The sequence below is a fragment of the Salvia splendens genome, chromosome 16 (genome assembly GCF_004379255.2).
Source record: "Salvia splendens isolate huo1 chromosome 16, SspV2, whole genome shotgun sequence".
Classification (NCBI taxonomy): Eukaryota; Viridiplantae; Streptophyta; class Magnoliopsida; order Lamiales; family Lamiaceae; genus Salvia; species Salvia splendens.
Window position 1 is genome coordinate 16,229,049 of NC_056047.1, and position 23,030 is coordinate 16,252,078.

The 23,030-nt window shown below is 36.2% G+C and overlaps 5 protein-coding genes and 1 non-coding gene across 6 annotated transcripts; 4 read left to right on the forward strand and 2 right to left on the reverse strand.

The window, feature by feature from the left end:
* Window positions 1-655: 655 nt before the first annotated feature.
* On the forward strand, window positions 656-736 carry TRNAL-AAG. Its single transcript has one exon. It is a non-coding gene; the product is annotated as a tRNA-Leu (tRNA).
* Window positions 737-1,225: 489 nt separating this feature from the next.
* On the reverse strand, window positions 1,226-3,212 carry LOC121769876 (ubiquitin-related modifier 1 homolog 1-like). Its single transcript, XM_042166639.1, has 5 exons — window positions 3,158-3,212; window positions 2,853-2,995; window positions 2,069-2,144; window positions 1,889-1,971; window positions 1,226-1,457 (listed from the first exon to the last, which is right to left on the reverse strand). The coding sequence occupies exons 2-5, from the start codon at window positions 2,873-2,875 to the stop codon at window positions 1,340-1,342; spliced, it is 300 nt and encodes a 99-aa protein (XP_042022573.1). The 5' UTR covers window positions 2,876-2,995; window positions 3,158-3,212; the 3' UTR covers window positions 1,226-1,339.
* Window positions 3,213-6,690: 3,478 nt separating this feature from the next.
* On the forward strand, window positions 6,691-10,287 carry LOC121772382 (26S proteasome non-ATPase regulatory subunit 8 homolog A-like). The gene is made up of 6 exons (XM_042169463.1): window positions 6,691-6,863; window positions 7,993-8,071; window positions 8,181-8,283; window positions 8,865-9,128; window positions 9,519-9,630; window positions 9,788-10,287. The coding sequence occupies exons 1-6, from the start codon at window positions 6,759-6,761 to the stop codon at window positions 9,926-9,928; spliced, it is 804 nt and encodes a 267-aa protein (XP_042025397.1). The 5' UTR covers window positions 6,691-6,758; the 3' UTR covers window positions 9,929-10,287.
* A 634-nt stretch (window positions 10,288-10,921) lies between these two features.
* Window positions 10,922-14,380, forward strand: LOC121772142. Its single transcript, XM_042169133.1, has 2 exons — window positions 10,922-13,818; window positions 14,136-14,380. The coding sequence occupies exon 1, from the start codon at window positions 11,051-11,053 to the stop codon at window positions 13,736-13,738; it is 2,688 nt and encodes an 895-aa protein (XP_042025067.1). The 5' UTR covers window positions 10,922-11,050; the 3' UTR covers window positions 13,739-13,818; window positions 14,136-14,380.
* Window positions 14,381-15,679: 1,299 nt separating this feature from the next.
* Window positions 15,680-19,632, forward strand: LOC121772563 (protein IWS1 homolog 1-like). Its single transcript, XM_042169709.1, has 11 exons — window positions 15,680-16,002; window positions 16,244-16,724; window positions 17,153-17,269; window positions 17,472-17,692; window positions 17,826-17,955; window positions 18,039-18,101; window positions 18,361-18,438; window positions 18,684-18,772; window positions 18,867-18,920; window positions 19,032-19,185; window positions 19,297-19,632. Exons 1-11 carry the CDS (start codon window positions 15,983-15,985, stop codon window positions 19,393-19,395), a joined length of 1,506 nt encoding a protein of 501 aa, XP_042025643.1. The 5' UTR covers window positions 15,680-15,982; the 3' UTR covers window positions 19,396-19,632.
* A 313-nt stretch (window positions 19,633-19,945) lies between these two features.
* LOC121770527 (vacuolar protein sorting-associated protein 25-like) lies at window positions 19,946-22,640 on the reverse strand. The gene is made up of 6 exons (XM_042167245.1): window positions 22,431-22,640; window positions 21,549-21,688; window positions 21,035-21,088; window positions 20,882-20,970; window positions 20,723-20,798; window positions 19,946-20,267 (listed from the first exon to the last, which is right to left on the reverse strand). The coding sequence occupies exons 1-6, from the start codon at window positions 22,487-22,489 to the stop codon at window positions 20,146-20,148; spliced, it is 540 nt and encodes a 179-aa protein (XP_042023179.1). The 5' UTR covers window positions 22,490-22,640; the 3' UTR covers window positions 19,946-20,145.
* Between the last annotated feature and the right edge of the window lie 390 nt (window positions 22,641-23,030).

Below are 23,030 nucleotides of genomic sequence, written 5' to 3' on the forward strand. Positions count from 1 at the left end.
TTTACTTGGGATTTCAAAAAAAATTGATTCAAGAAATGGATTAAAGTTATCAATTTGAGACTCGATTGATTAGAACTACTAGAAATTAAATATACTCATTTGATCCAATTTAATTTTTAAATAAATAATGAAAAGTACATTTAACAGTAATTTTTTTAACTAGTTATAAAAACAATTAAGAATGTTATATAGTAATAAATAAAATAAAAATATTTTGTCTGATAGTTTTCAAATTTGTTCTTCTGATTATTAATCATGTGGAAGACCTATTTATGCTTTCACTTTGCCTTTATTTTTGGTGACATATATTCAACCTAACTTTAACATTGATAGACTGAAGCATCATCTAGGCTCCTATGCATCCACAATTCGATTTGATTTTATGAAAAGTGATGTTTGAACGCTCGAATTTAACTCCCTCGTCACCAAAAATTATTGAGTTGAATAATGTCCGAAAAGTTGGTAGCTTAATTTTAGTAGTACAAGTTAATAAATTGTGCAGTTCGACTTAAATATCAGGAATTTTCTGACAGATATCACTATTTTATTTACGTTTTACCGGTTATGGTTTTAGTGTAACAGTCACTTGATATTCGGAATATCCCAGATACTGGTATAGTTTATTAATAGTATTTATGAAACGTATATAGCAACTGTTGAGATGGCCGAGTTGGTCTAAGGCGCCAGATTAAGGTTCTGGTCCGAAAGGGCGTGGGTTCAAATCCCACTCTCAACAATTATAATTTGTTCTTTTACATGACAAAAAAATCCTCAGTTTAGATTAGTTATGTTTTATGTAATCCTGGTAGGCCAATACAATATCTTTTGACACATGACATGCTCTCTTCCTACACATGATATGCTCAGGAAAGTAAGTGGTTCTCTACCTCTTTATATGATTACCAGATTTGTACTCTATTTCAAATGTCAATAATTATTATTGTGATGAATATTTTGATAATATGGATTCCTGACAATATAGTCTATCACAGAGGCGTTTACTTTGTTGTTAGAATGCATAAATGAAACATGAGTTGATTGATAGATTAGCTTGAGTAATATTTTTATTCAGCTACATCCTCATGTCAAAACAAACGCTTCCTACAAGTGATTTTCTGCGTCGCCCAACAATCAAAACCATAGATGATCGTTCCAAAGAAAGCAAAAGAAGCATAGATGAACTGCCAGTCGAAACTTAGCACACACAAAACAAAAGGAAGACAGATTAAGTTATTCTGGGTTTAAATATATATCAGATTAGCATTCATCACAAGCAAAGGATTGAGCTTAGCGTTTAGATGTTTTAGGCCATGTAATACAGAATTCGCTTATACAGATCCTAGCCACCATGTAATGTTGAGATGAAAACTACAACATCCTTCTCTTCCAATACCGTCTCAAGCTGCCCGCTTAGTTCCCAATCACAATCATTTATGAGGACTAGAACTCCAGGTCTCCTGCACGAATAAGAACCATGAAGAGTGCAACAAAAATCATGGGACCATAGTAGATATTCATCTTTAATCAGGTGTCTTCACAAACTCTTGTCTAAATGGAACGACTGAATGAATTCTGATTAAGAAGCAGAAACTATAATCATGTACTATATGTTCTACCTTCCCCATGGAAAAGCTAAATTCAAGGAAACTAAGCAATATAACAAATAAACGAATGGGTATGTCATTAATGGAGTATAAATATAGACTCCCCCCTCATTTAAGTTCAGTGGGAAGGTAATCAGTTGCACCCTCCAAATAGTGCGTCTAAGGATTGAAAACGTTTCCGTGGAGGTATGTAAAAGCATATGATGTGAAACTGCAAGTATTTGAAATACCTTAGAATGAAAAAAAGAAAGCTTTTTTCAGATCAAAACAATTAGATCGCTTACACTGTATCTCCTTTCATAAACATTTCCGGTCTTTCCTTAATCAAATTCGTACGGACCCAGGAGAGCAAGTGCCTTACGGTTATCTGCAAAAGCACCAACAGAATAGGAACAAATTCAGAGGGAAGAGAACTTACAATTCATCATTAAAAAGAAAGAACAGAGACGGAAAAAGAGACCCACCTTCTTTTCTTCACCTTGTGGCTCAACATTCACATTATGGATCTTGATCGAATCACATAGAAGTTCAAGTCCACCGCTGACAGCCAAATTACATCCGTCAGAGGTTTCATTTAAAGTAAAAGAAACCCTTAGGCATCATATCAGAACCCAATTACACAACACACTACTTCACATTTCCAATTCCATTTGCAGCAGCTTTCAAATAAAAACAAAGCTAAATTCTTCAATTTTCTAAACCGTATCAAATATGCTTCGATTAAACAGAGAATCACGGATCAGTGGATTCTCGACTTCGTAAAATTAACCCTCTCTTTATGTTTCCAACTACATTTGCCAGACTTCTTAATGACAAACAAAGCCAAATTATTCAATTTCCAAAACGTGCCAAACGTTTGTAAAATTGATCTCACAACATATTAAGAGTGTTCCAACAATTTAAAGCTATTGAAAAACATCAAATAAAAAAAAGAACACCCTTTGCAGGACCATGATTAAAATAATGATCACTCATTCAATTTTTTCACATAGGGCAGTAAATAGAGAGCCATAACACCAACATATCATCACGAATTAAAGACTACAGGATATATAAAGCCTAGGACTAATCTAAAGGCTTGATATTTTCAGTCCATCAAAGTTAGAACCAGAAAGTGAAAGTTAAAACGCTGATAAAAAAAATAAAGAAACGAATGATAGAAGCGCGACTCTTATGCCGCTGTCTGCACTAAACTCAATTAGCAGTGACGAGTGGTGGAAGTAAACTTCCATAGAAGTGAAAAATTACCCGAATTCGAGAGTGAGCTGCATAGCTCAAGTTCCGATTCAAATGGATTTCGACTGTAGGCGCTTCAAATTCGTTTGAATTGAAAATTGTCGAGGTAGAATCCAAGGACGACAATTAGAAGAGTTATACCATCTCCAACGCTACTGCAAAACCAATCCTATTATAGGTTTTTGAAGAAAATTCTACACTAAAACTATACCAAAAAACTTTTCAGATTCCAAATCATTTTATGTTTATCAAAATAGGAAAAAGGGAAGGAAAAGTGGAAGGAAGAGAAGTAAAAATATAAAGGAGTAGAAACTTACCGGAAGCGCAGCGGCTAGGAGAAGAAGATATAAAAATGACCTAATTTGATTTCTATTAATATTTGGTTGGTAATTAATTAGTGGGCTGGCCCATATTAATATAATACACATTTTATTTATTAGTTAAAATAACTAAACACGTTTTCTTCTAAATTAACAAATATAAAAATTAATTAGTTAGGCTTATTAATATTGATTAGTTGTGCTTTAGTAAATTACATAATTTGATAGCTTTTAATTTTTAATATTAAATTGTTATTTTTTAGTCTAAGAATCGAAAAAAAATCTTTAATTTACCACTAATATTATGCCGAATGCCTACTAATATCAAACTAAATATGCTATAAGTATAACAAATAATAGTTAAGAATTAATAATTAAAACGATACCCAATTTATATACTTGTGGTATCTTTAAATGAATTTTAGTTATTTTATATGTACTTTGTAATATTTTTATAGTATTTTATTACATTTAAATTTTCTAAATTATATAATTTTTTATTTTAATAAATAATATATTTCATATAGTTATAGTAACTAATAAATCTTCACATATTATTTTATTAAATTTAAGTTATTGACAAAGTGTCATGGGTTTGTGTGTAATTTAGATAAAATATATAAGTATAATTGAAAAGTATAAAAAGGAAGTGAGTGGAAAATATTCTTTTGAGTTTGAGTTTAGTGTAAATAGTTGAAGTAAAATCAATATTTAGTGTGATAACTATACTAATCTAAAGTGCCAGTTTGATGAAAGGACATTTTTACCCTTTTTGGCGGGAAATTGTAAAGCTATTTTATTTGCCCTTTTGGTCATTTTGAGAAATGACAACCATTAGATAGAAAAAAGGGAGCCCTATAGAGCAATAGTGGCTTCTCAAATAGTCAAACCAAATGCAAACTTCTTGAAGAAGATTTGAAACACTTTTAAACACCAAACCTTGAAATCAAAGAATAAATCTTTAGAAAATAAAACAAAGAAAAAAGTGGAAAAACAAAATCTGCTCACCATACTTATCGGAAAAACGACGTACGACGGGGGAGGGGTGTCGGCAGTGGCGGCGGCCGACGGTGCGAGGCGCGGAGGAGGCCGAGGCCGCCGCCTGTGCATGCACAGTGGCGGCGGCGGCAGAGCCGAGGGAGAGAAAAAAGGAGTGGGAGAGGAAGGAGGTGATGGAGTGGAAGCTGGGCGGCGGGGGCAGATCGGCGGTGGAGGCGGATCCGCAGCGGCGGTACGGTGAAGGGGGAGAGAAACCGACCGAGAGAGAGAGAGTACAGACTGCTGCTGACTGGATACGGCCGGACTGCCGGGAGGAGGAAGGCGCAGCCGCCGCCTGTGCATACACAGTGGCGACGGCGGCAGACCGGGGGAGAGAGAGGGGGAGGCGGCGCGAGGCTGGAGAGAAGAGAGAAAGAGGGAGAGAAGGGAGGGAGAGAGAGACGAGAGGGGGAAGGGGACGCTGCCGGAGACGGCGACGCTGGTAGAGCGGCGGGACGGCGGCGACAAGGCAGGGAGGAAGGGAGAGTCATTTTTTTTTGGTGCACGAGGGAGGAAGAAGAAGACCTAGGGTATTTGAATGTGGGTTTCTTTATTTGGACTCATGATTTAATTATTTGGGCTATGCAAATATAAATTCGAGTCCAACTACTTCTAAATAAATTGGGGCTGCAGTGCATGGTGAATGTGAGGCCCGATTTCGAATTTATTTATTTCTGGGCTTAAATCAAAATGGTTAAGTAAGATAAAATGATTTGTTATGATCCAAGTTGCTATATTTTTATAGAATAATCTATCAATCATAATATAAAGTGTCAGTTGAATGAAAAGACTTATTTGCTCTTTTTGGCGGGAAATTGTGAAGCTATTTTGTTTGCCCTTTTGGTTATTTTGAATTAGTAGGCTTTTAGTACTTCTTATAAAACTATGTAATCAATTTATAGTATCTTTCTTGATTAAATACAGTTTTTAATTTGCATTTTTTATTTATTGGACTTTGTATAATATATATTTTTAAATACTTTTTTTAATAAATAATTAAGTCTATATATAGTTAGAATTGAGTTGACTCGGATTTACTTATATTTCTATCTTTTAGACTTTCCAAAATTTTGAAATATGTATATATTAAATTTAAATTTGGCTAAACTAAAATAATTATAAAAAGTGAAGTTAAATTAATATTATTATTAAACAATGAACAATATTGCATCACAAGAACATTTTTATTTACTCACACATATTTTCTCTATTTTATATCTTATTCTAATTAACTCATATTCTTTGATCATTAGTCACACATCTTCTTTTTGTCATTAATTTTATTGTTTTTACTCCACTTAGATTATAAATTAGAATTGCATAATTGTTTCATTCATTAGGGAATAGTAAATTCTTCATTTAGAGTAAGACACAATAAGTACATTTATATTTTTTTAAATCTTCACATTGCTTTTTTGAATTCTTATTTTCTATATATTTATTATATTTTGAATTCATTACGAAACTCTTATGTCCCGTGCATAGCTCGGGTGTAAATACTAATTTATACTAAAATGAGTTTGAGTTTAGTGAAATGATTGGAGATGCTCTTAGGGTTTTGATTGGGTTTTCGATCATTGCACGAATATTCGATTATAAAAACCGGATCGAGTTAATCCCTAGTCGGGTCGGGTCAGCTCCCACAAGAGTTTGGTCGCCCGTACATTATTTGGTAAATGAAGCATCCACTATAGCACGGAGTCCACGGACTAATCATAGGCTAGCTGGAAAGGTATGGGGGACATCCACTATTGCGTTAGGTTAACGCGACTGACGTCCAGAAGACAGACGAGCTCTAATCCACGGACTAGCACGGTTAACCGATTGCTCGTCTGTGCAATCGGCTAGCCAATTTTTTTATTTTATTTTTAATTTTTAGTTATATTCTATATTTATAATTAGTTGTACTTATTTTTTTAAACACCAACAATTAAAAGTATTTTAATTTATTTGCTAGGCTAGGCTAGGCGTTGTTGAGCCCGTTTTAGTATGGTGAATCAAATATGGGTCATGGATGATCCGAAACATGAAACCCAATTTAAAAAGAGTAGTGCTAAATGGCCATAATGTGGCTGGCCATAAAAATAAAATATTGTTACCTTTAATGCTTATTTACTTGGATTTAATTCATCTTAAAAGTATCAATTATCTAAGACTAATTTACCCTTTGTCCCGAAATAATACACATAAAAGACTAAGTCGTCAAATCATCTTAGAACTTTGAATATGTAGCTCATTTTCATTTCTTATGTTAGATATCCACTCAGTTTTTTTAAACTTTAATTTATTATTTTATATTTTATAATTTAATTGTTTAATATCTATAACTACTTTTAAATCAGAATATATGAATATCTTTATGATTTTATTAATTTATTAATTGTTTGGTATGTATATTGACCAAAATATCCTATTATGCCAGCCATAATGTGGCCCCGTAGCATTTCCCATTTAAAAATCAAACATATAAACCAGCTTGCTTTTGTTTTCTTGAACAAGAAGAATTCTTCGTGAAATCTACAAAACGGAATTCGGCGAGAAGATAAATCTAGAGAGAGAAATGGATCCCAAAATCACAGAGGTTTCACAGCTGTTCGAGCGATTCAAAGCAGCTATTCTCCGCAAAGATTTTGATACTTCTACCAAGCTTCTGTCTCAGCTCAAGGTACATCTCAATTCCTCCATGTTCATGGAGTTTTTTTGTGATTGTAGAAATCAGATTAGTTTTTTTTAGAAATTCTGAGCGTTGTATCTGTTTTTCCTCCTTATAATGGGTTGTGGTTAAGACGAGCTCAATTGGAAGGTAAACCCTAGTGTATCTGTTGAAATTTTTTGTTCGGGTTTTGGATAGGTTCAGATGATTGAAGGTAAATTCAAATAAATGTCATTAGTGACCTAATGTTGCTCATTTCTACCAGTTTTCAAATTGTTCGGTAAGTGGAAGAAACGAAGAAGGTAGATCGATCGTTTCGGTTGTGCTTTTATTTGGAGGGTGGGGGTTCTGCATCATTTTTTTTATATTACTACCATTTTGGAATTTGGAGTTTAAGAGGCCGATTGGAGTGTTACATAAGAGAAAGATGAGCGGGACTTATTTACAAGAAAAAGGGGGGATTTTTTTGCTCTTGTTTAGTAGTTCTAGATTTTTACACACAGATGACCGATAATTGTTGGTGCTCTCTGAGACAAGGAGGAATTGATTAACAGAATGGTTGAACAAAGGAAATTCATTTCGTCCGTTTCGAGCTACAGATGATTATACTTATTGGTTTGCTTTCTTACAACACTAAATGTTTAAATGAAAAGGAAGAAGCCATTTAGTGACAAGGAAGTAGTGATGCCGCCCGCTTCTGGCTTGGCTGAAGGTGAAACCATAAACGGACCGTGAAGGGTCCAAGCGGTTCCGGCAGTTTGGGTTAAAAAAAATGGGCATCACTATAATGAAGTATGAATTTCTGGTCATATAGGTGTGAAGATGAGAGCATCCATTTGCTGATAAGGAAGTATTGATCTTCGATGATTTAGGCGTGAAGATAACCTTTTGTTGGATGAGCGGGATTCTTATGCGAGACAAATTTATTGGTCCTGAAACTCTGTTAGGTTCACTCTATAATTTAGATAACCAGTCAACGCTTATTAATGGGGTCCTTATGCGAGTTGCCTGATTTAGCTAGACAATTATGTTTGTCTACACTGAATTTTACTTAGTCTTTGTGTAAATTTAGTGTTAAACCATTGTTCAAGATTGATATTTGTAATATATCTTGTTTAGTAATATACTTTCAATATGCTAGATAGCATTGACTGGATTCAAGAGTCTGCCTCCATTGTTTGAAAAAACTCCAAATGCTGTCCATGAAATGACACTCGCAAGTAATGTTACTTCCTACCTCTCGTCCATATCTTTGCATAGTTTAAGAATTCGTCTTCTGGTGTTCTTTGCTACATTCTGAATTATTCTAATTTTGCCCTCTTTTATTAGGGGACATTTATGAGCACGCAGTTGTCCTGAGCGTGAAGATTGAGGATCAGGATGCTTTTGAGAGAGACTTTTGCCAACTGAAGCCTTATTACACTGATACTGCGTAAGTGTCTGTCATCTATTGTTTCTCAGAATAGTAAAACTATCTAGCCCCTGAATTGAACCTTTTGCTTTAAATGATAAGATAATATGATGTAGATTTGTTTAGGATTTCCATGAAAAGGGTGTGTCTGTATGTGCTAATGCATTAAAATTGACGATGATAACTATGGCATTTGTTTTGCTTACTGTCTAGTGCTACAATTTCTTGAACCTTGGAGTATCTACAACTCTATGAAAATGTAGATAATCATAATCATCTTCTTTTGCAAGTGTAGTTTCTTAAGCAAATCAAAATAGTACTAGTAGTTGTTTATGCAACAAAGATATATATTATTAGCGATGATTTACAGAATTTAAGGTATTAAGAACTTCTGATATCTAATTGCTCCTGCAAACGAAGCAAGATGCAGTGCTTTTAACCAGGATAAGGGATATAATCATGATTTTATGAATTTCTATGTTTGATGATCAACAATTGTTATTTGTTGTGCTGGTTTCTCTTGTGTGATCCTTGAGCTAATACTGATTCACATTTTGGTAATGAAACAATGGTCATAGCTCTTATTTCATGTGATTGTGCAGTGTTAGTCTCCCACCTTCTCCTCAGGAGTATCCAATTCTAGGTCTCAACCTGCTAAGACTTCTTGTGCAAAACAGAATAGCTGAGTTCCACACTGAGTTGGAATTACTTTCTGCTAGTGCTTTGGAGAACCCTTGTATAAAGCATGCTGTCGAGCTGGAACAATCCTTCATGGAAGGAGCATATAACAGGGTACTGACTGCTAGACAGACTGTACCTCATGAAACATATGTCTATTTCATGGACTTACTTGCAAAGACAGTCAGGTAAAATCTGTTGTAGTCAGGCAGATTACTGTACCATCATTGTCAATATGTCATGTATTATATGCTTTTGTGGAACCATGTGTATTGCTTAATTGTTAATAGTATAATTTCATCAACTATCATCCTCCATTTTTAAGAAGATAAAACTGGAAGAAATAATCATGGATATTGGAAGCATGCATCTATTTTCTACTGTATGTTAAGATTGATCTCCAGTTGCTTTATTGCTTTCAGTTGTGCTTTGTCTCTGGACTTTATATAGGCTTTGTCACCTTGTTCTTTCTTTTTGTTCCTCGTTAATGTGGATTTTCAAATTCCATCTCTTTCTGAGTGTAGCCATTGAACCGTGTTGTACTTGGTCTTATTTTGATGTTTGGTTATTACTGGTAGAGATGAGATAGCTGGGTGCAGTGAGAAGGCATATGACTCTCTTTCCTTAAATGATGCACGTCAAATGCTGCTGTATTCGTCAGACAAGGAAGTAGTTGAATATGTCAAGGAGGTAAAGTGTGTTGCACCCTGTTTCCTCCTCCTGCACTATGCTCACCAAATAAAGTAGTACCTCTCATTTTTGGCTTCAATCCTCGCTCTGTTTATCTTGGTGCTGTTTCAAAAAACGAGTTTTACCATACCAGCACCTTGGCTTTCTCAAATTGCAGGAGCATCCTGAGTGGGAGATCAAGAATGGGTTTGTGTTTTTCCAAAGAGCTAAGGAATCTGTACCTTGCAAGGAGATTCCATCGTTGCAGCTGATCAACCAGACACTCAGTTATGCGAGGGAGCTGGAGCGCATTGTGTGAGGGGACTATACGAGCAAATGCCACTCTTATCTGTGCTTCCCTGCATTTAAACTTGTCCATTTTGGTAGCATCTTCAAAATTTGGGGGGAAAAAAAACTATGGTTGGTGACCAACGAGGGAATTCATTTCCCAACTGCCTACACTTAAAGCTAAATTTTCAGAATTCAAACCATGATTTATTTCCTATTTGTTTTTGTTCAATGGTACAAGCGAATACGGCGTTGGTTAGCTATGAATGTGTTTAATTCATGACATTTGGGTTTTCTCACTCTTGTATACAGATTTGGAACATCTGTATTTATATTTCTTCCAAGATGCCTAAGCTTCCTCCACAATGAGATAATGACTTTTGGAATGCATGTGATTTCTTTAAGGATGTTGATGAGTTCGAAAATCCACGAGTGTGTGAAAATATTAGTGTCAACTGTCAACAACTTTCTAACTTGTATTTTTTAAAATTCTCATTTTGTCGAAACGAATGATTTATGTTACCCAATCCGGTACGAGTAATTCAGATATTTATATGAAATATTATCTCTGTCCCATTCAAGATTTCTAAATGATTTTAGATTGAATAGTTGAATATAATAAAATAGAGTGAACACAATAATTGAAATTTTAATGAGGAGAAAGAAGAGAAGGGAGAATTTTTTAGCACTTATTCAACATTAGTACTTAATAATGCTAATAATCGCCAAGTACTAGACTAGTAGTAATTGCTACTGATATGGTTGACTGATGGTCAAAACACATGTTTGCAAATTGCAACAAATGGAGTCTACCGCCCGGCCCGGCCCGGCCCGGCACCCATCTCTAGTTTGTCGTTAGATCTTATTAACAAACATGTAGGAATTCAGGATTAGCAAACTATAACCTTCAACTTGTCATACAAATGTCTTCCATTCCTCAATATCTTTTTTTAAAAATTTAAATTTACAATTCCAATTACCAAAAATTTATTACTCCATTTCATATACTAGTATTTGGGTTCAAATTAAAAATAAATAAAAGTTGGGGGTGTTTCTGCAGCTACCAGAAACTTTACTTGAATCGACAAAATTTGGAAAAACCCTTCTTCCCCCATTTCTCTCCTTCCCCAAATTCTCATTCACCTCTGCAACAATGTCTGATAAAGACGACAAATCGGGCTCAATTGACGCCGCCCACTCCAAAGAAGAAGCTCTCCGTCTCAAAACCCTAGCTGAGGAGAAGTATCATTCCGGCGACCTCGACTCCGCCGTCGCATACGCCGACCGCGCCCGCGACCTCCATCCCTCAATTTCCGGCCTGCACCAGATGCTCACCGCCTTCCAAATACTCCGCGCCGCCGCCGCCTCCCCCCTCCCTGGCGGCGAGAATCAGAAGCCGACGCCGGATTACTACATGATTCTGCAGGTGCAGAGGTTCTCGCACATCAATTCGATTAAAAAGCAGTATAAGAAGTTGGCTTTGACGCTTCACCCTGATAAAAACCCCTTCGTAGCGTCGGAGGAGGCATTCAAGCTGGTCGGGGAGGCGGCGCGGGTGCTGTCGGATAAGATCAGGCGGAAGGAGTATGATGTGCGTCTTAGGGTTGCGATGCAGTCAGAGGCGGCGGGCGCGGTGGCGGTTGAGATTGGAGAGGAGGGGTCTAAAGAGACGTTTCGGACGGCGTGCTCGGCTTGCCGGCTGCTGCATCAGTTTGAGAGGAAGTATTTGGGACATAATTTGGTTTGCCCGGGGTGTATGAAGACGTTCAAGGCTGTGGAAGCCGAGGAGCTGAATGGAGATGAGGGGAAGAATGAGAAGAGTGAGGCGAATACGAGGGTGAGTGCTCGAATTCGGGAGAGAGTTTCCAAAGGGGACTATGTGGGGAGTGTGGAGAAGTTTGGTTTGGGGGTGAAGAGGAGGAATACTAATTTAGGTGAGGTTTCTGAGGGGTTGGGGGTGAAAATGGCGAGGACAAGTGTGTTGAAGAGGGGTAAGAGGGTGGAGGATTCTGGAGATGGTCATGGTGTTGAGAATGGTAGATTCAAGAAAATGGAAACTTTGATTGATGGAGGTAAGGAGGCAATGGAGAGTGGTGAGGTCGAGATAGTGGAGAATCAGATGAGTAAAAGAGGGGAGGGTAGGGAAGAGGAAAGTATGACATTGTCCCAAATGCAGATGATGGTGAAGAAGAAGAAACCGAAGAAGAAGGTAGTTGTTGGGAAACTGAGTACAAAGGCAAAGAAAGTTAATGCTGAGAAGTTGAGGGTAAACGGAGTGGTGAGAGGAACCGAGAAGGATGGGGAGAGGAATAAAGAGGATTTAAGAGAAGAGGAGAGTGTGGAGGAGATGGAGGAGGATGTGATGATAGAGGAGATGGTGAAGGAGAGGGGAGGGGGGGCAGAGAAGGAGAAGGTGGTGAATTTGAGGGAGAATTCAAATCGGAGGAGAGTGCCAAAAATTAGGAATCTTGAAGCTGTGCATGCAGCTTCAAGGAATTATTTACATTCGGAGATTGAGAAAGATACGTTGTCAGACAAAGGCAACTCGGAGGCTCTGCTGGTGGAAAAAGAGAAGGAAATGGACGTCACAAAGGAGAAGAAAGGAAGACGTAGAGTTCCAAAGTTTGGGAATTCAGATATATTGAATACAAAATCTTCAAAGAATCATGTGGATTCAGATCTTCAGGGGCTAAATGCCGACACAGAGGGTGATTTGGAGATTGAGAAGGATATATCATCAGAAAAAGGTGAATCGGAGGTTCTGCTGGTGGAGAAAGAGAAGGAAATGGATGTCATAAAGGAGAAGAAGGGAAGACGTAGAGTTCCAAAGTTTGGGAATTCGAACATATTGAATACAAAATCTTCAAAGAATCGCATGGATTCAGATCTTCATAGGCTAAATGCCGACACAGAGGGCGTTTCGGAGGTTGAGAAGGATATATCATCAGAAAAAGGAGATCCGGAGGTGCTGCTGATGGAGAAAGAGAAGGAAAAGGAAATTGACGTCATAAAGGAGAACAAAGGCAGGCGTAGAGTTCCAAAGTATGGGAACTTGGACATATTGAATACAAAATCTTCAAATAATGGTGTGGATTTAGATCTTCAGAGGGTCATTGCTAACAAAAAGGGTGATTTGGAGATAATGGCCGTGGATGATTCTGATTTTCATGATTTTGATAAGGATAGAAGGGAGAGGAGCTTCAAGAAAGGACAAGTGTGGGCATTATATGATGATGTTGATGCAATGCCGAGGCACTATGCTCTGATCAATGAAGTTGTCTCTGTAAACCCTTTTGAGGTGACATTGAGCTGGTTGATGCCTCAAAATAATGAAGATGAAGAATTAATAAGTAGGCTGAAAAAGGGATATTTTGTTTCTTGTGGGAGCTTCCAGGTTACTAGGAGAGTAACCATTAGATATTTGAATTTGTTTTCTCATCTTGTGGACTGTGAAAGAGCAGCCAGGGAGTGGTATAGAATCTATCCTAAGAAAGGCTCAGTTTGGGCAATATATAGCAGTAGTGGCCGAGAAGCTGAAGAAAGTGACGAAATGATAGAGGACAAGAGTTGCTACAACATTGTTGTAACTTTAAGCAGTTATAGTGATGTACATGGATTGAGTATAGCGTATCTTAAGAAGGTAGAAGGGTTCACGACCGTGTTCAATAGAAGGGGAATCGGGGCTAATGCTGTCGTATGTCTTGGAGCAAAAGACATCAAAATATTTTCACACCAGATTCCTTCAAAGAAACTGTCTGGTGAAGAAGCCTCTGGCCTTCCTAAGGGTTGTTGGGAGCTAGACCCTGCTTCGCTTACACCTCAGATGCTTAGTTTGTCGTAACTATTACTCATGAAAAGATGCTCCTCGCACAACACGATGGCGTGCTTGCTCTGACTTGGGTTTCCTCTGCCTATCTTTGGGTAAAACTATAGCCTTTATTAATGTGCAGTATTTTTTCCTTAGGTCAAAATATCAATTTAGTTTTGCTTGCGTTGGTGATAAACTGTGTTTAAAACTGTTGGAAGGATGAAATGATATACAAACTCAAATAGAGTTGGTGGAATATCTAGTGTTTGATTGGTACTAGAATGAGGAAAAATGTTGAATTGTGATTGACTGGGCATACCACGGGATAATATGTCGAATTTTATTCATATTATCACGTGGTTGGTGCTCATCTTTTGTTTTGATGACTTGCATCCTCGTTGTTGATTGGTTTTTACTCAAAATTATTCAGGATGAAGAAGGTGGTCGGACTATTTCATAGTAGTATGGAAGTTGGAAGTTGGAAATGTGTTAAAATAAGTAGTGTAGTTTCTCACTCAGTCTCTGTGCTTGTAACTAGCTGTATTATGTGGTCCAGAAATTAGGTCGTTTTTTTTTACGTTTGTGATTTGTTTACTAATCTGTAACGTATGTAATTAAGTTAATTGCTTAGGACATTTGATCTTGCAAGAGATAGTTTCTGAGTGAGTTCTTTTCTCTTTGTTTTATTTTTATTTTGAAGGAATTTTGGAGTCTTGAGATATGGATATGATAATGATGGTTTCAAACACAAATTCAAATCATTTCACCACAATTTTTACCAGATCTTCAATCGCTAAGGGATTGTATCAGTTCGTAATTTTTAATAATATAAATAAACTTTTCATATAGTCTGTTCTTTATTTATTTAATTGTACATAAAGGTTGAAACAACAAAAATTAAAATAATTTGTCTTTTGAAAATGTGATTTGGTCACTAAAATTATAAACTTTAATAAAATTCTAGTCTGTCATAAATTTTAAAAAGTAATTCAAAATACTATTTCATTGAAATATTCTATAAATAGTAATAAATCTCACATTTCACTAATATTTTTCTATTTACATTTTATTATAATTATAAAAGTAGTACTTACATTTCACTATTTTTTTTTATCAATTTTTCTTATAAATTTTTTAAAACTCGTGCTAAATTCAAATGAGAATTATAAAGTGAGACGGTGAGAATATTTGACAATGCAGCACTCCATGTTATTCACCACAATTTTTACAGGGCCTTCAAACGCTAAGGGATTGTATCAATAAACATTTCAGATAGTCATCTTTATTTATTTAATTGCACATAAAAGTCGGCACAACAAAAATAAAAACAGCTTCTCTTTTCAAAAGAAGTTTTGGTTACTAAAATTAAGAACTTTAACCTAGTTTTGATATTTGCCATAAATTTAAAAAGTAGTTGAACATATCACACTATATTTTGTAGTGTGTTATCTCCAATAATGACCAATCGTTATATCCAATTAGTGTATATACACTTTTGTTATCCTTAGCCCAACGCGACTTTCTATGAATTTTTTTTATCATATTTGTCAGTATCTTTAAAAATGGTCTCAATGTCACAAAATGTTTCACGGTTGGCCACATAAAATAAGTTTTCACTGAAGATATCTTATTCACTTTGGATTGAGAATATTAAACATAATGTAAAATTTGTTAACATTAGAGAATAATAATTGGGTGTTCGGTTGGCAGGATTAAATCTCATGATTAAATATGTATCATGTTTGGTTTATAAGATTGAACCCCACAGTTTAATCCTAGATGAATAGTCTCATGATAATTAGTCATAGCCTCCCCCTCTAACTAACATAATCCCACAACTTAATCCTAAATGAATAGTCTTATGATATTAGTAATGACAACCGAACGCCACCTAAATTTACTTCACGGACCGGCCCAGCTCGATATTAAATAAAATACGACTGGGTTTTAAAATACTAATCCTATTAAGGAGAATAGAGTCAGATTTCATCCCAAACAGCATCAGTTTCCTTTTCTGCCCGCGAATCTATCAAATTTTAAAGTAGTAAAATTTTCCAATAATTTCACGGCTTCGGCACCGATTGCCGTCGTTTTTTGATTCATACTATTTGTTGATTCACGCAGTAAAACCTAGTATTAAATAAATAAATCTACAATCGCCCCTCAAATTATCTATATACACACGCGCGCGATATTGTGATTGCAATAAAGCGTATTTATTCACCGAATTCCTTCGCTTCTACTGTGAGAGAGGGCTGTCGATTCGAAGATACAATCATGGCTTACGAGAACGACGCGTAAGTGCTGCGCCCCGATTTCCCGATTTGAGATTGTTGAATTGGTTTCTTAATTGATTTTGTGTGTGTGTGTGTGTGTGTGTATGCGTAAAGTTAGGGTTTTGATTTGGAATTGGGGGTTTCTGTGGATTTATTGCTGTCTGTTGTTTTTGTACGAGTTAGTTTGTGAATTACGGTTTTTCTGTACTAAATTTGGGTCAGACAATAATTGATTGGCATTTTTTGGGTGGTGAATTTTTAGCTACCGTGATGAAGAAGGCGAGCCATTGGTGGACTTTGATGATGATGTCCGATCTGAAGGGGAGCAGCCCCACGATCTCTTCGATGACATAGAAGATTCTGTATATGACCGTAGAGAGAGATCTGCAACTCCAGTGCTCAACGACTCGAGTTCTAAGCCCCGGAAGCGATTGATAAAAAAATCAGCTGTTAAAGAACCAGGCCCCATAGATTTTGGGTTAGATGATGACGATGATGATGATTTAGGTGAGGATTACGGCCGCAGGGATGATGTGGCTGGGTTGGTGAGAGATGATTACTCCAATGGCGGAAAGAGGAAGAGGGATAATGGAGAGAAATTGAGAGTTCTGGAGAAAAATAGGAGAGCTGAGAAGGAAACTAAGTTTAATGTTAGGAAGAGCGGGGGAGGAAGAATGAAAGATCATGAGGCAGATCCAGAGATGAAAGAGATGTGGGACACTATTGCGGGCGACAATTCTGAGGTTCGACTCGTTTTCTAGTCAGTTATTTTGTTCTTGAATTTGTTTCTATTCTTAAACTGGTGCTTGTAGTGTAGGCAATTGTCACGTGTTTCATCTACTTGTTGGGATAAAATGCATTGACGAGCATTTGGTGGTACATATTGCTAAATTATATACTGTATGGGTGAATTTGATAATTTGATTTTGAACTTTTATTGGACATGATGAATTTACTGAAATTTTGTTAAGTTGTAGTTTGGCTTCTATACCGTGTGTTTAGCCAAATTTGGATTATATCATACTTTGTGAATATGACTATGTAATTTGTTGCCTTAATGAGCAGAATTCACGATTTGTTGACCCAATATTAAGCACATCATTGTTGCTCTTCTTTTGTTTTGATGGCATGCATCTTCAATGTTGATTGATTTTCACCTAAAATTATTCAGGAGGACCAAGAAGGTGTTCGGACTCTGGATGATGATAATTTCATCGATGATACTGGCGTAGATCCTTCTGACCGTTATGCAAGTGACCGTGAACATTCTCCAAGTCGAGCTCCTGAGGTTTGAATTACATCTTGTTTAGATTATGTACTTGTACTATAGTTTTCCGAATATTCAGTTCCTTTGCTATAGGTTAACTTTGTAAGATCTAGTATAATCTAAATCTACATCTAAAAGAAAGTCAAATTGCTGTTGTTATATGTTTTATTCTTTTGAATTTGCTGAACTATAATATTTTTTCTCTTGCGTCCTTATTTTGTAGGCAGAAGAGGGAGAAGAGGATGACGAAATCAAGGATCTCTTTAAGGTTGGAAGGAAAAAGAAGAAAAGTGAAAAAAGTCCAGCTGAAATTGCATTGCTAGTTGAAAATGTGATGGCTGAGCTTGAGGTGGTTGCAGAAGAAGATGCTGAGCTAAATAGACAGGGGAAACCTGCAATCAATAAGTTGAAAAAGCTTTCCCTTCTGACAGATGTTCTCTCCAAGTTTGTTGCTAACCCTTAAACGTTCTGGGCCTCTTCTTATGCTCATAAGTCCCCTTTCCTTTCAAATTTCTGGCCTATATGCTCATATGAAACTAGTTTGATTTGTTTCTAATGAGGATTGTGTATCATGCAGAAAGCAACTCCAGCAAGAGTTTCTTGATCATGGAGTTTTGACTCTACTAAAGAACTGGCTTGAGCCTTTGCCAGATGGAAGCTTACCAAACATTAACGTCCGTTCCGCTGTTCTGAAGATCCTAAATGACGTCTGTAATTAGTTCTCTTTGATTACTGTTGTTCATTCAATGTGTTTAAACAGCTAGGGAGCTAATAGTTTGTGCTACTGCAGTTCCCAATTGACTTAGAGCAGTATGACCGCAAAGAACAACTAAAAAAGAGTGGTCTTGGCAAGGTCAGGGTTAACTTCAAATTATATTCTCATATGGTTGTTTATCTTTGAATTTTGTCTCCTTTTATGTGGTTATAATTACTACCTGTATTAAACTATTAATAACTGTTGAGAGAGTGAATGGTTGATCTGGCAAGAAGATTTTCTTTCTCTATTTTGTTGATTGTCATTCAAAATACATGTTCTTTCTGATCTGCATTTATGTATATGTGCTTGCTGGCTAGCTTGGGGATTAAGCTGATGCTGAATCACATTTTGGCAGGTTATTATGTTTTTGTCAAAGGTTGATGAGGAAACTACTGCCAACCGGAAACTTGCTAAAGAGTTGGTGGATAAATGGGTAAAATATTATTTTCTGGTTTCATTGAAGAATTTGTCACTCCTCGATTGTTATGGGCGGATATATTGATTGTGTGGGATCAAGCCGTAGTGCATGAAAATTGATATTTGCTGGACTATTCTGTAGCTAAATGAAATGAACACATGTTTGCTTGTACTATTTGAGAAAAGTGCATCATTTGTCAGTTGTTTGTTATTACTAATAGCTAACAAGTCACATAGACTTTCTGGATGTAATTCATACAGAGCCGGCCAATTTTCAATAAGAGCACAAGGTTTGAAGACATGAAAAACTTTGAGGATGAAAGAAGCTACAGGAGGACACCTGTAAAAAAGTAAATTATTATATACCCTGTAACTGGAGAGTTACTCTATGTTTGAAAACTCAATCAGCACTGCCAACTAATTTCTCTTGTTGATCTTCAACAGGGTAGTGAATAATGCAGCAGGAAGGGCACGGGATGATGACCTAGATTTTTCGCAGTAAGAATTAGTGCATTGTGGCTGTTGCTTCCTTTTTTGCAGCGCAACTTCAACCTGTTTATTACTATCACGATGTTCAAATCTCTGCTCATGTAAAGTATCAATGTGTAGGGAGCGAAAATCCAGTCAGTCATCTTCGAGGCAACATGCCTCTAGGCCTGAAGCAATGTCCATGGACTTTATGGTCCGTCCTCAATCCAAGGTTGACCCAGAAGCAGTGCGAGCCCGTGCTAAACAAATGGTACAAGATCAGCGTAGGGCAAAGGTTGGTAATTCTTTCATTAAACACGCAACTCTCAGATGGAATGCCAATTCTCAAAAAGAATATAGAGTTGAAGATATTGTTGCTATGTAATCCCTTGTTTCATATCTGCAGATGAACAAGAAGTTGCAACAGCTGAAAGCACCTAAGCGGAAGCAACTGCAGGCTACAAAGCTCAGCGTGGAGGGTCGTGGCATGGTGAAATATCTGTAATACTCTCATTCGGGTATTAACTAGGACGAGGTCAAGGGAACATGGTGCGTTGCTGGCAATAACCAGTTTCTTACCTGGGATGAAATGCGTTAGTGGAAGTGTTTGTTGTGTTGATCAATCTCCAATAATGTGTTGTATGATATGTATCCTTTCCATCCTGGAATTGGATACTGGAGACGTAATCTTTTTATGCTACTTTTGTTATTTCTCTTTTAAAGGAATGATTATTTTTTTATATACTCTTTGTCTAATTTTGATTAAGCAGATTGCTGAGGAAATTTACTGTGTAGAATTAGTTACTAAGGCCTTCACGGTTAACCTATTTAATTTAATTTAACAGAAAAATTAAAACAATAGCGATATAGTATTACATTAAAGGTCCACATAATTTTATGATTACTAGGGGTATTTATTTGTGTGTAAATACACAAACTTAAAACATTTTTTAGATTTTCCTCTTAACTTTATTTTTTGAATACAATTACTATAAACTTTAAATTTTTTCTCCTACAAAGAAAATCAATACAAATGTGATAAAATAAAACTTATGTTCCAATCAAAATTATGTTGTTTTAATTTTTTTAACAAAATAAAATTCTACATTGTCATTTCTCCCATTTCTATTTCCCTCTGCCTTCCTCCTTAACTGAAATATGTAGAGAGTTTCGTAAAGCATAATTTTTCTACTATAAAAAATATGACAGAACCCAGTTTCCACAACAAGTCCAATCATTTAAGCAATTACACAAACTATATGGAAAACTTGATGCCTTCATCATCAGCAGAAGTCCCTTTGAAGATCGCGAGCTTCCCCCTGTGTTCTAGGTGTTTTAGGGCTCGCATAAGAATAGTACGGTCCATTCCATGAAGCTCTGCATGCACCACAGTTATATCAGAGATAGATATACGGTGTCGTTCAAATAAAAACTTCTTATTGTGAGAACTGTTGCACATAACCTATAACATTTCTGTTTCTTTCCGAGTGATAGAAGGAAGATTGACTAGTGGCAAGATAGTATTTACTAGATTGTGGATGACATATAATTCTACAACGTATCACTCCAAATGTCGGATCACCTGATGACTTATCCAACTATCATTTATTTTAACAACAGGAGATGCAAGTCTTAGGTAAAAGGTTATTTAAAGAGTTCAAGTATACAAATTACAACAGGTAACAGGACTTGCACGATATCTTATGTGACCGACAATCAGATAATTCCAAGGTACTAGAACATTGATTATATTCATTTGCCTGGTTACGTTGTGTGGATATTTTAACCACCTAACAATGTGTTTCCTGCCATGATGAAAATGGGAAGCTTACCTGTCCCTCGAGACTCAATTCCTGAACGTATTTCCTCCACAGTCATCACACTGTCTTCAAGTCCATTATCCCTAACCTAATAAAAGGTAACGAGAAGAATCATGTTCAAAACATACTCATGAGATAATTTTAAGGGGCAAAAGGATAAGCAATACTCACAAAGCTTATCATAAGGTCAGCCCAATCAGGTATGCGATGCCAGAGGAGGAGACATTTTCTATGACTCTTATCCAACCATTCAGCACGTCCTGTCATGCGGAACTTATAGTGATCGAACAAGAGCTTTAATCAAATAGCAAAATGAAAACATACCTTCTGATACTAGGGCCGAGAGAAATGCCTCCCTAGCTTCATGACTTAGGGATCCTGCACAGATCATAAACATATCACTATATTGGAAATGTAAAATGAATTAATAATAAACAGGAAAACAAGATTTGGTATGTGAAAAAATCAGTTCATGCTTGGCTCTCTTGTATTTAATACGAATATAAAGTTTTGATCAAGTACAGGGAGCTAATAAGCATATTTCCTATGGGATTCGTCAACATTTGAACCAGCTTGACCTTGATAAAATAGTATTTCTAGACATAGTCGGATACTCCTACAAAATACAACAGCTTCTTCTGATTAAGACATAGAGCAAGCTCCCTTATCCAGTTCTTAATCTCAACATCAGTAGTAGTGCAAATAACAAGCAACTATCCAATTCTCAAACACCACAGTAATTCAACATTCTAAGCTGTTTTCTTTTAGAGAAGACAACAAATCCCAATACAGTTTAATCAATACATTCAAGAAACAAAAACACAAGAATAATTCTCACTTTCAATCACTTGATTGCTAAACAGTGGGAAGTCTTCATCGAGTCCAACAACAAATATTTTGTGTGTCCGACAATATTCGAGTATCAGCTCCTTCCAGAGCTGTATCTGCTTCTCCCTGGTGTCCTTTACTGGCTGCAAACTACAGTAATCGAAAAAACTTAAATGACAAAAAATCCAAAGCTCCTGACCCGAAGATCTCCCAATAAAGCAAACACTAAAACTATGACACACTCCAGTATCCAATATCCATTGACACCACGTAAAACTACAAAATGGTTTAAGCAGCCTCACTAGCTACACAAAATTTCCATATAAGGGATTCTGTCTTTCCTCAACATTCATAAGACTTTTTCCACTGAGATCAAGGAAAGTATTACTGCTCCATACAGTGACAGAAAATAAATTTATGGCAATGCCAGTGCCTAAAAGTGGAGCATCTTAAGAAAACCTTCCATCGAGACTACTAGTACCTACTAAGACGACAACACGAGTTCAAAAGGGACGAGTCTCCAAGCAACAATCACGAAAATCGCATTACACATCATTACAATCAAAGGATCAATTGATAACAGATGTCAAACTGGCTGAGTTGAAATTATCTTAGCAGATCACAATTCTCATATTAATTCAACTAGTGAAAATCCCTAATTTTTCCCCTTTTCTCCAGTGTAATCAAATTTTCATTTCTCAATCCAAGCTGAGAAAATCCCAAATCAGTCCCGCAACTTATAAAACAACAAAGCTTCAAATAACACGACAATATACATTCTGATAAAAAAAAAATCAAAACCATATACCATCACCAAACTCTGCCAAGGCGAAAACTAAAACTAATACTGATAAAAAAAAAGATATAAAAAGAAGAGAGTGCGAAGTATTACGTGAAATAGGGAGGGTAATTGAAGAAATGAGGCAGCTTGAATTCACCCAACGTCTGCATATCCGTTGCTCCTTGCCTCCCAATTCAATTCTAAACTCAAAAACTTCTACAGTCGATTGCGTATTCTTTTTTCCGTGATATCGATCGAAGAAGGCAGACTCGAATCCGAGTTGACCCGACTCGCCCCTAAAGGTTTGATCTTTATATTTTAGATTTTTAATTGATTAATAAACACGTACCAACGCTCTATTTAAAATTTTAATTAAATTCTAACTGAAAATTACTCCTATGTGATATTCTTTTCTATTACTATATGTTGCGCATTAATCATTTCTATTTTAGTTTTAAGTAAGATTAAAAAACTAACAGAAAACTTATAATTTAAGTTACTTTTTTCACCATACGTTGTGATTTGATTTAGTAAAACTGAGAGTTAGTAATAAAAACTAGTACGTACTACTACTTAAATTAATATTTACAGTCGCCCAAATAAAAAAATTTGACGTTAATGAATCAAAGACTGCACATGAGTTATGGCATTGATAAAATGTGATTTAATTTCAAGTAGATTGATAGGATTAGTTAATGAAAATAATGTAAA

Excerpts from the sequence above, each read along its gene's own strand:
- LOC121772382 (XM_042169463.1), top strand. The coding sequence starts at position 6,759 with ATGGATCCCAAAATCACAGAGGTTTCACAGCTGTTCGAGCGATTCAAA. Across the intron at positions 8,072-8,180 it reads CCATGAAATGACACTCGCAA|GGGACATTTATGAGCACGCA; the intron begins GTAATGTTACTT and ends CTCTTTTATTAG. Across the intron at positions 8,284-8,864 it reads CCTTATTACACTGATACTGC|TGTTAGTCTCCCACCTTCTC; the intron begins GTAAGTGTCTGT and ends GTGATTGTGCAG.
- LOC121772142 (XM_042169133.1), top strand. The coding sequence starts at position 11,051 with ATGTCTGATAAAGACGACAAATCGGGCTCAATTGACGCCGCCCACTCC.
- LOC121769876 (XM_042166639.1), bottom strand. The coding sequence starts at position 2,875 with ATGCAGCTCACTCTCGAATTCGG. Across the intron at positions 1,972-2,068 it reads CACAAGGTGAAGAAAAGAAG|ATAACCGTAAGGCACTTGCT; the intron begins GTGGGTCTCTTT and ends GTGCTTTTGCAG. Across the intron at positions 1,458-1,888 it reads TTTATGAAAGGAGATACAGT|GAGACCTGGAGTTCTAGTCC; the intron begins GTAAGCGATCTA and ends TTATTCGTGCAG.
- LOC121770527 (XM_042167245.1), bottom strand. The coding sequence starts at position 22,489 with ATGCAGACGTTGGGTGAATTCAAGCTGCCTCATTTCTTCAATTACCCT. Across the intron at positions 21,689-22,430 it reads AATTACCCTCCCTATTTCAC|TTTGCAGCCAGTAAAGGACA; the intron begins GTAATACTTCGC and ends CGATTACTGTAG. Across the intron at positions 20,799-20,881 it reads CTGACCTTATGATAAGCTTT|GTTAGGGATAATGGACTTGA; the intron begins GTGAGTATTGCT and ends ACCTTTTATTAG.
- LOC121772563 (XM_042169709.1), top strand. The coding sequence starts at position 15,983 with ATGGCTTACGAGAACGACGC. Across the intron at positions 18,102-18,360 it reads AAAAGAGTGGTCTTGGCAAG|GTTATTATGTTTTTGTCAAA; the intron begins GTCAGGGTTAAC and ends ACATTTTGGCAG. Across the intron at positions 18,773-18,866 it reads AGGAGGACACCTGTAAAAAA|GGTAGTGAATAATGCAGCAG; the intron begins GTAAATTATTAT and ends GATCTTCAACAG.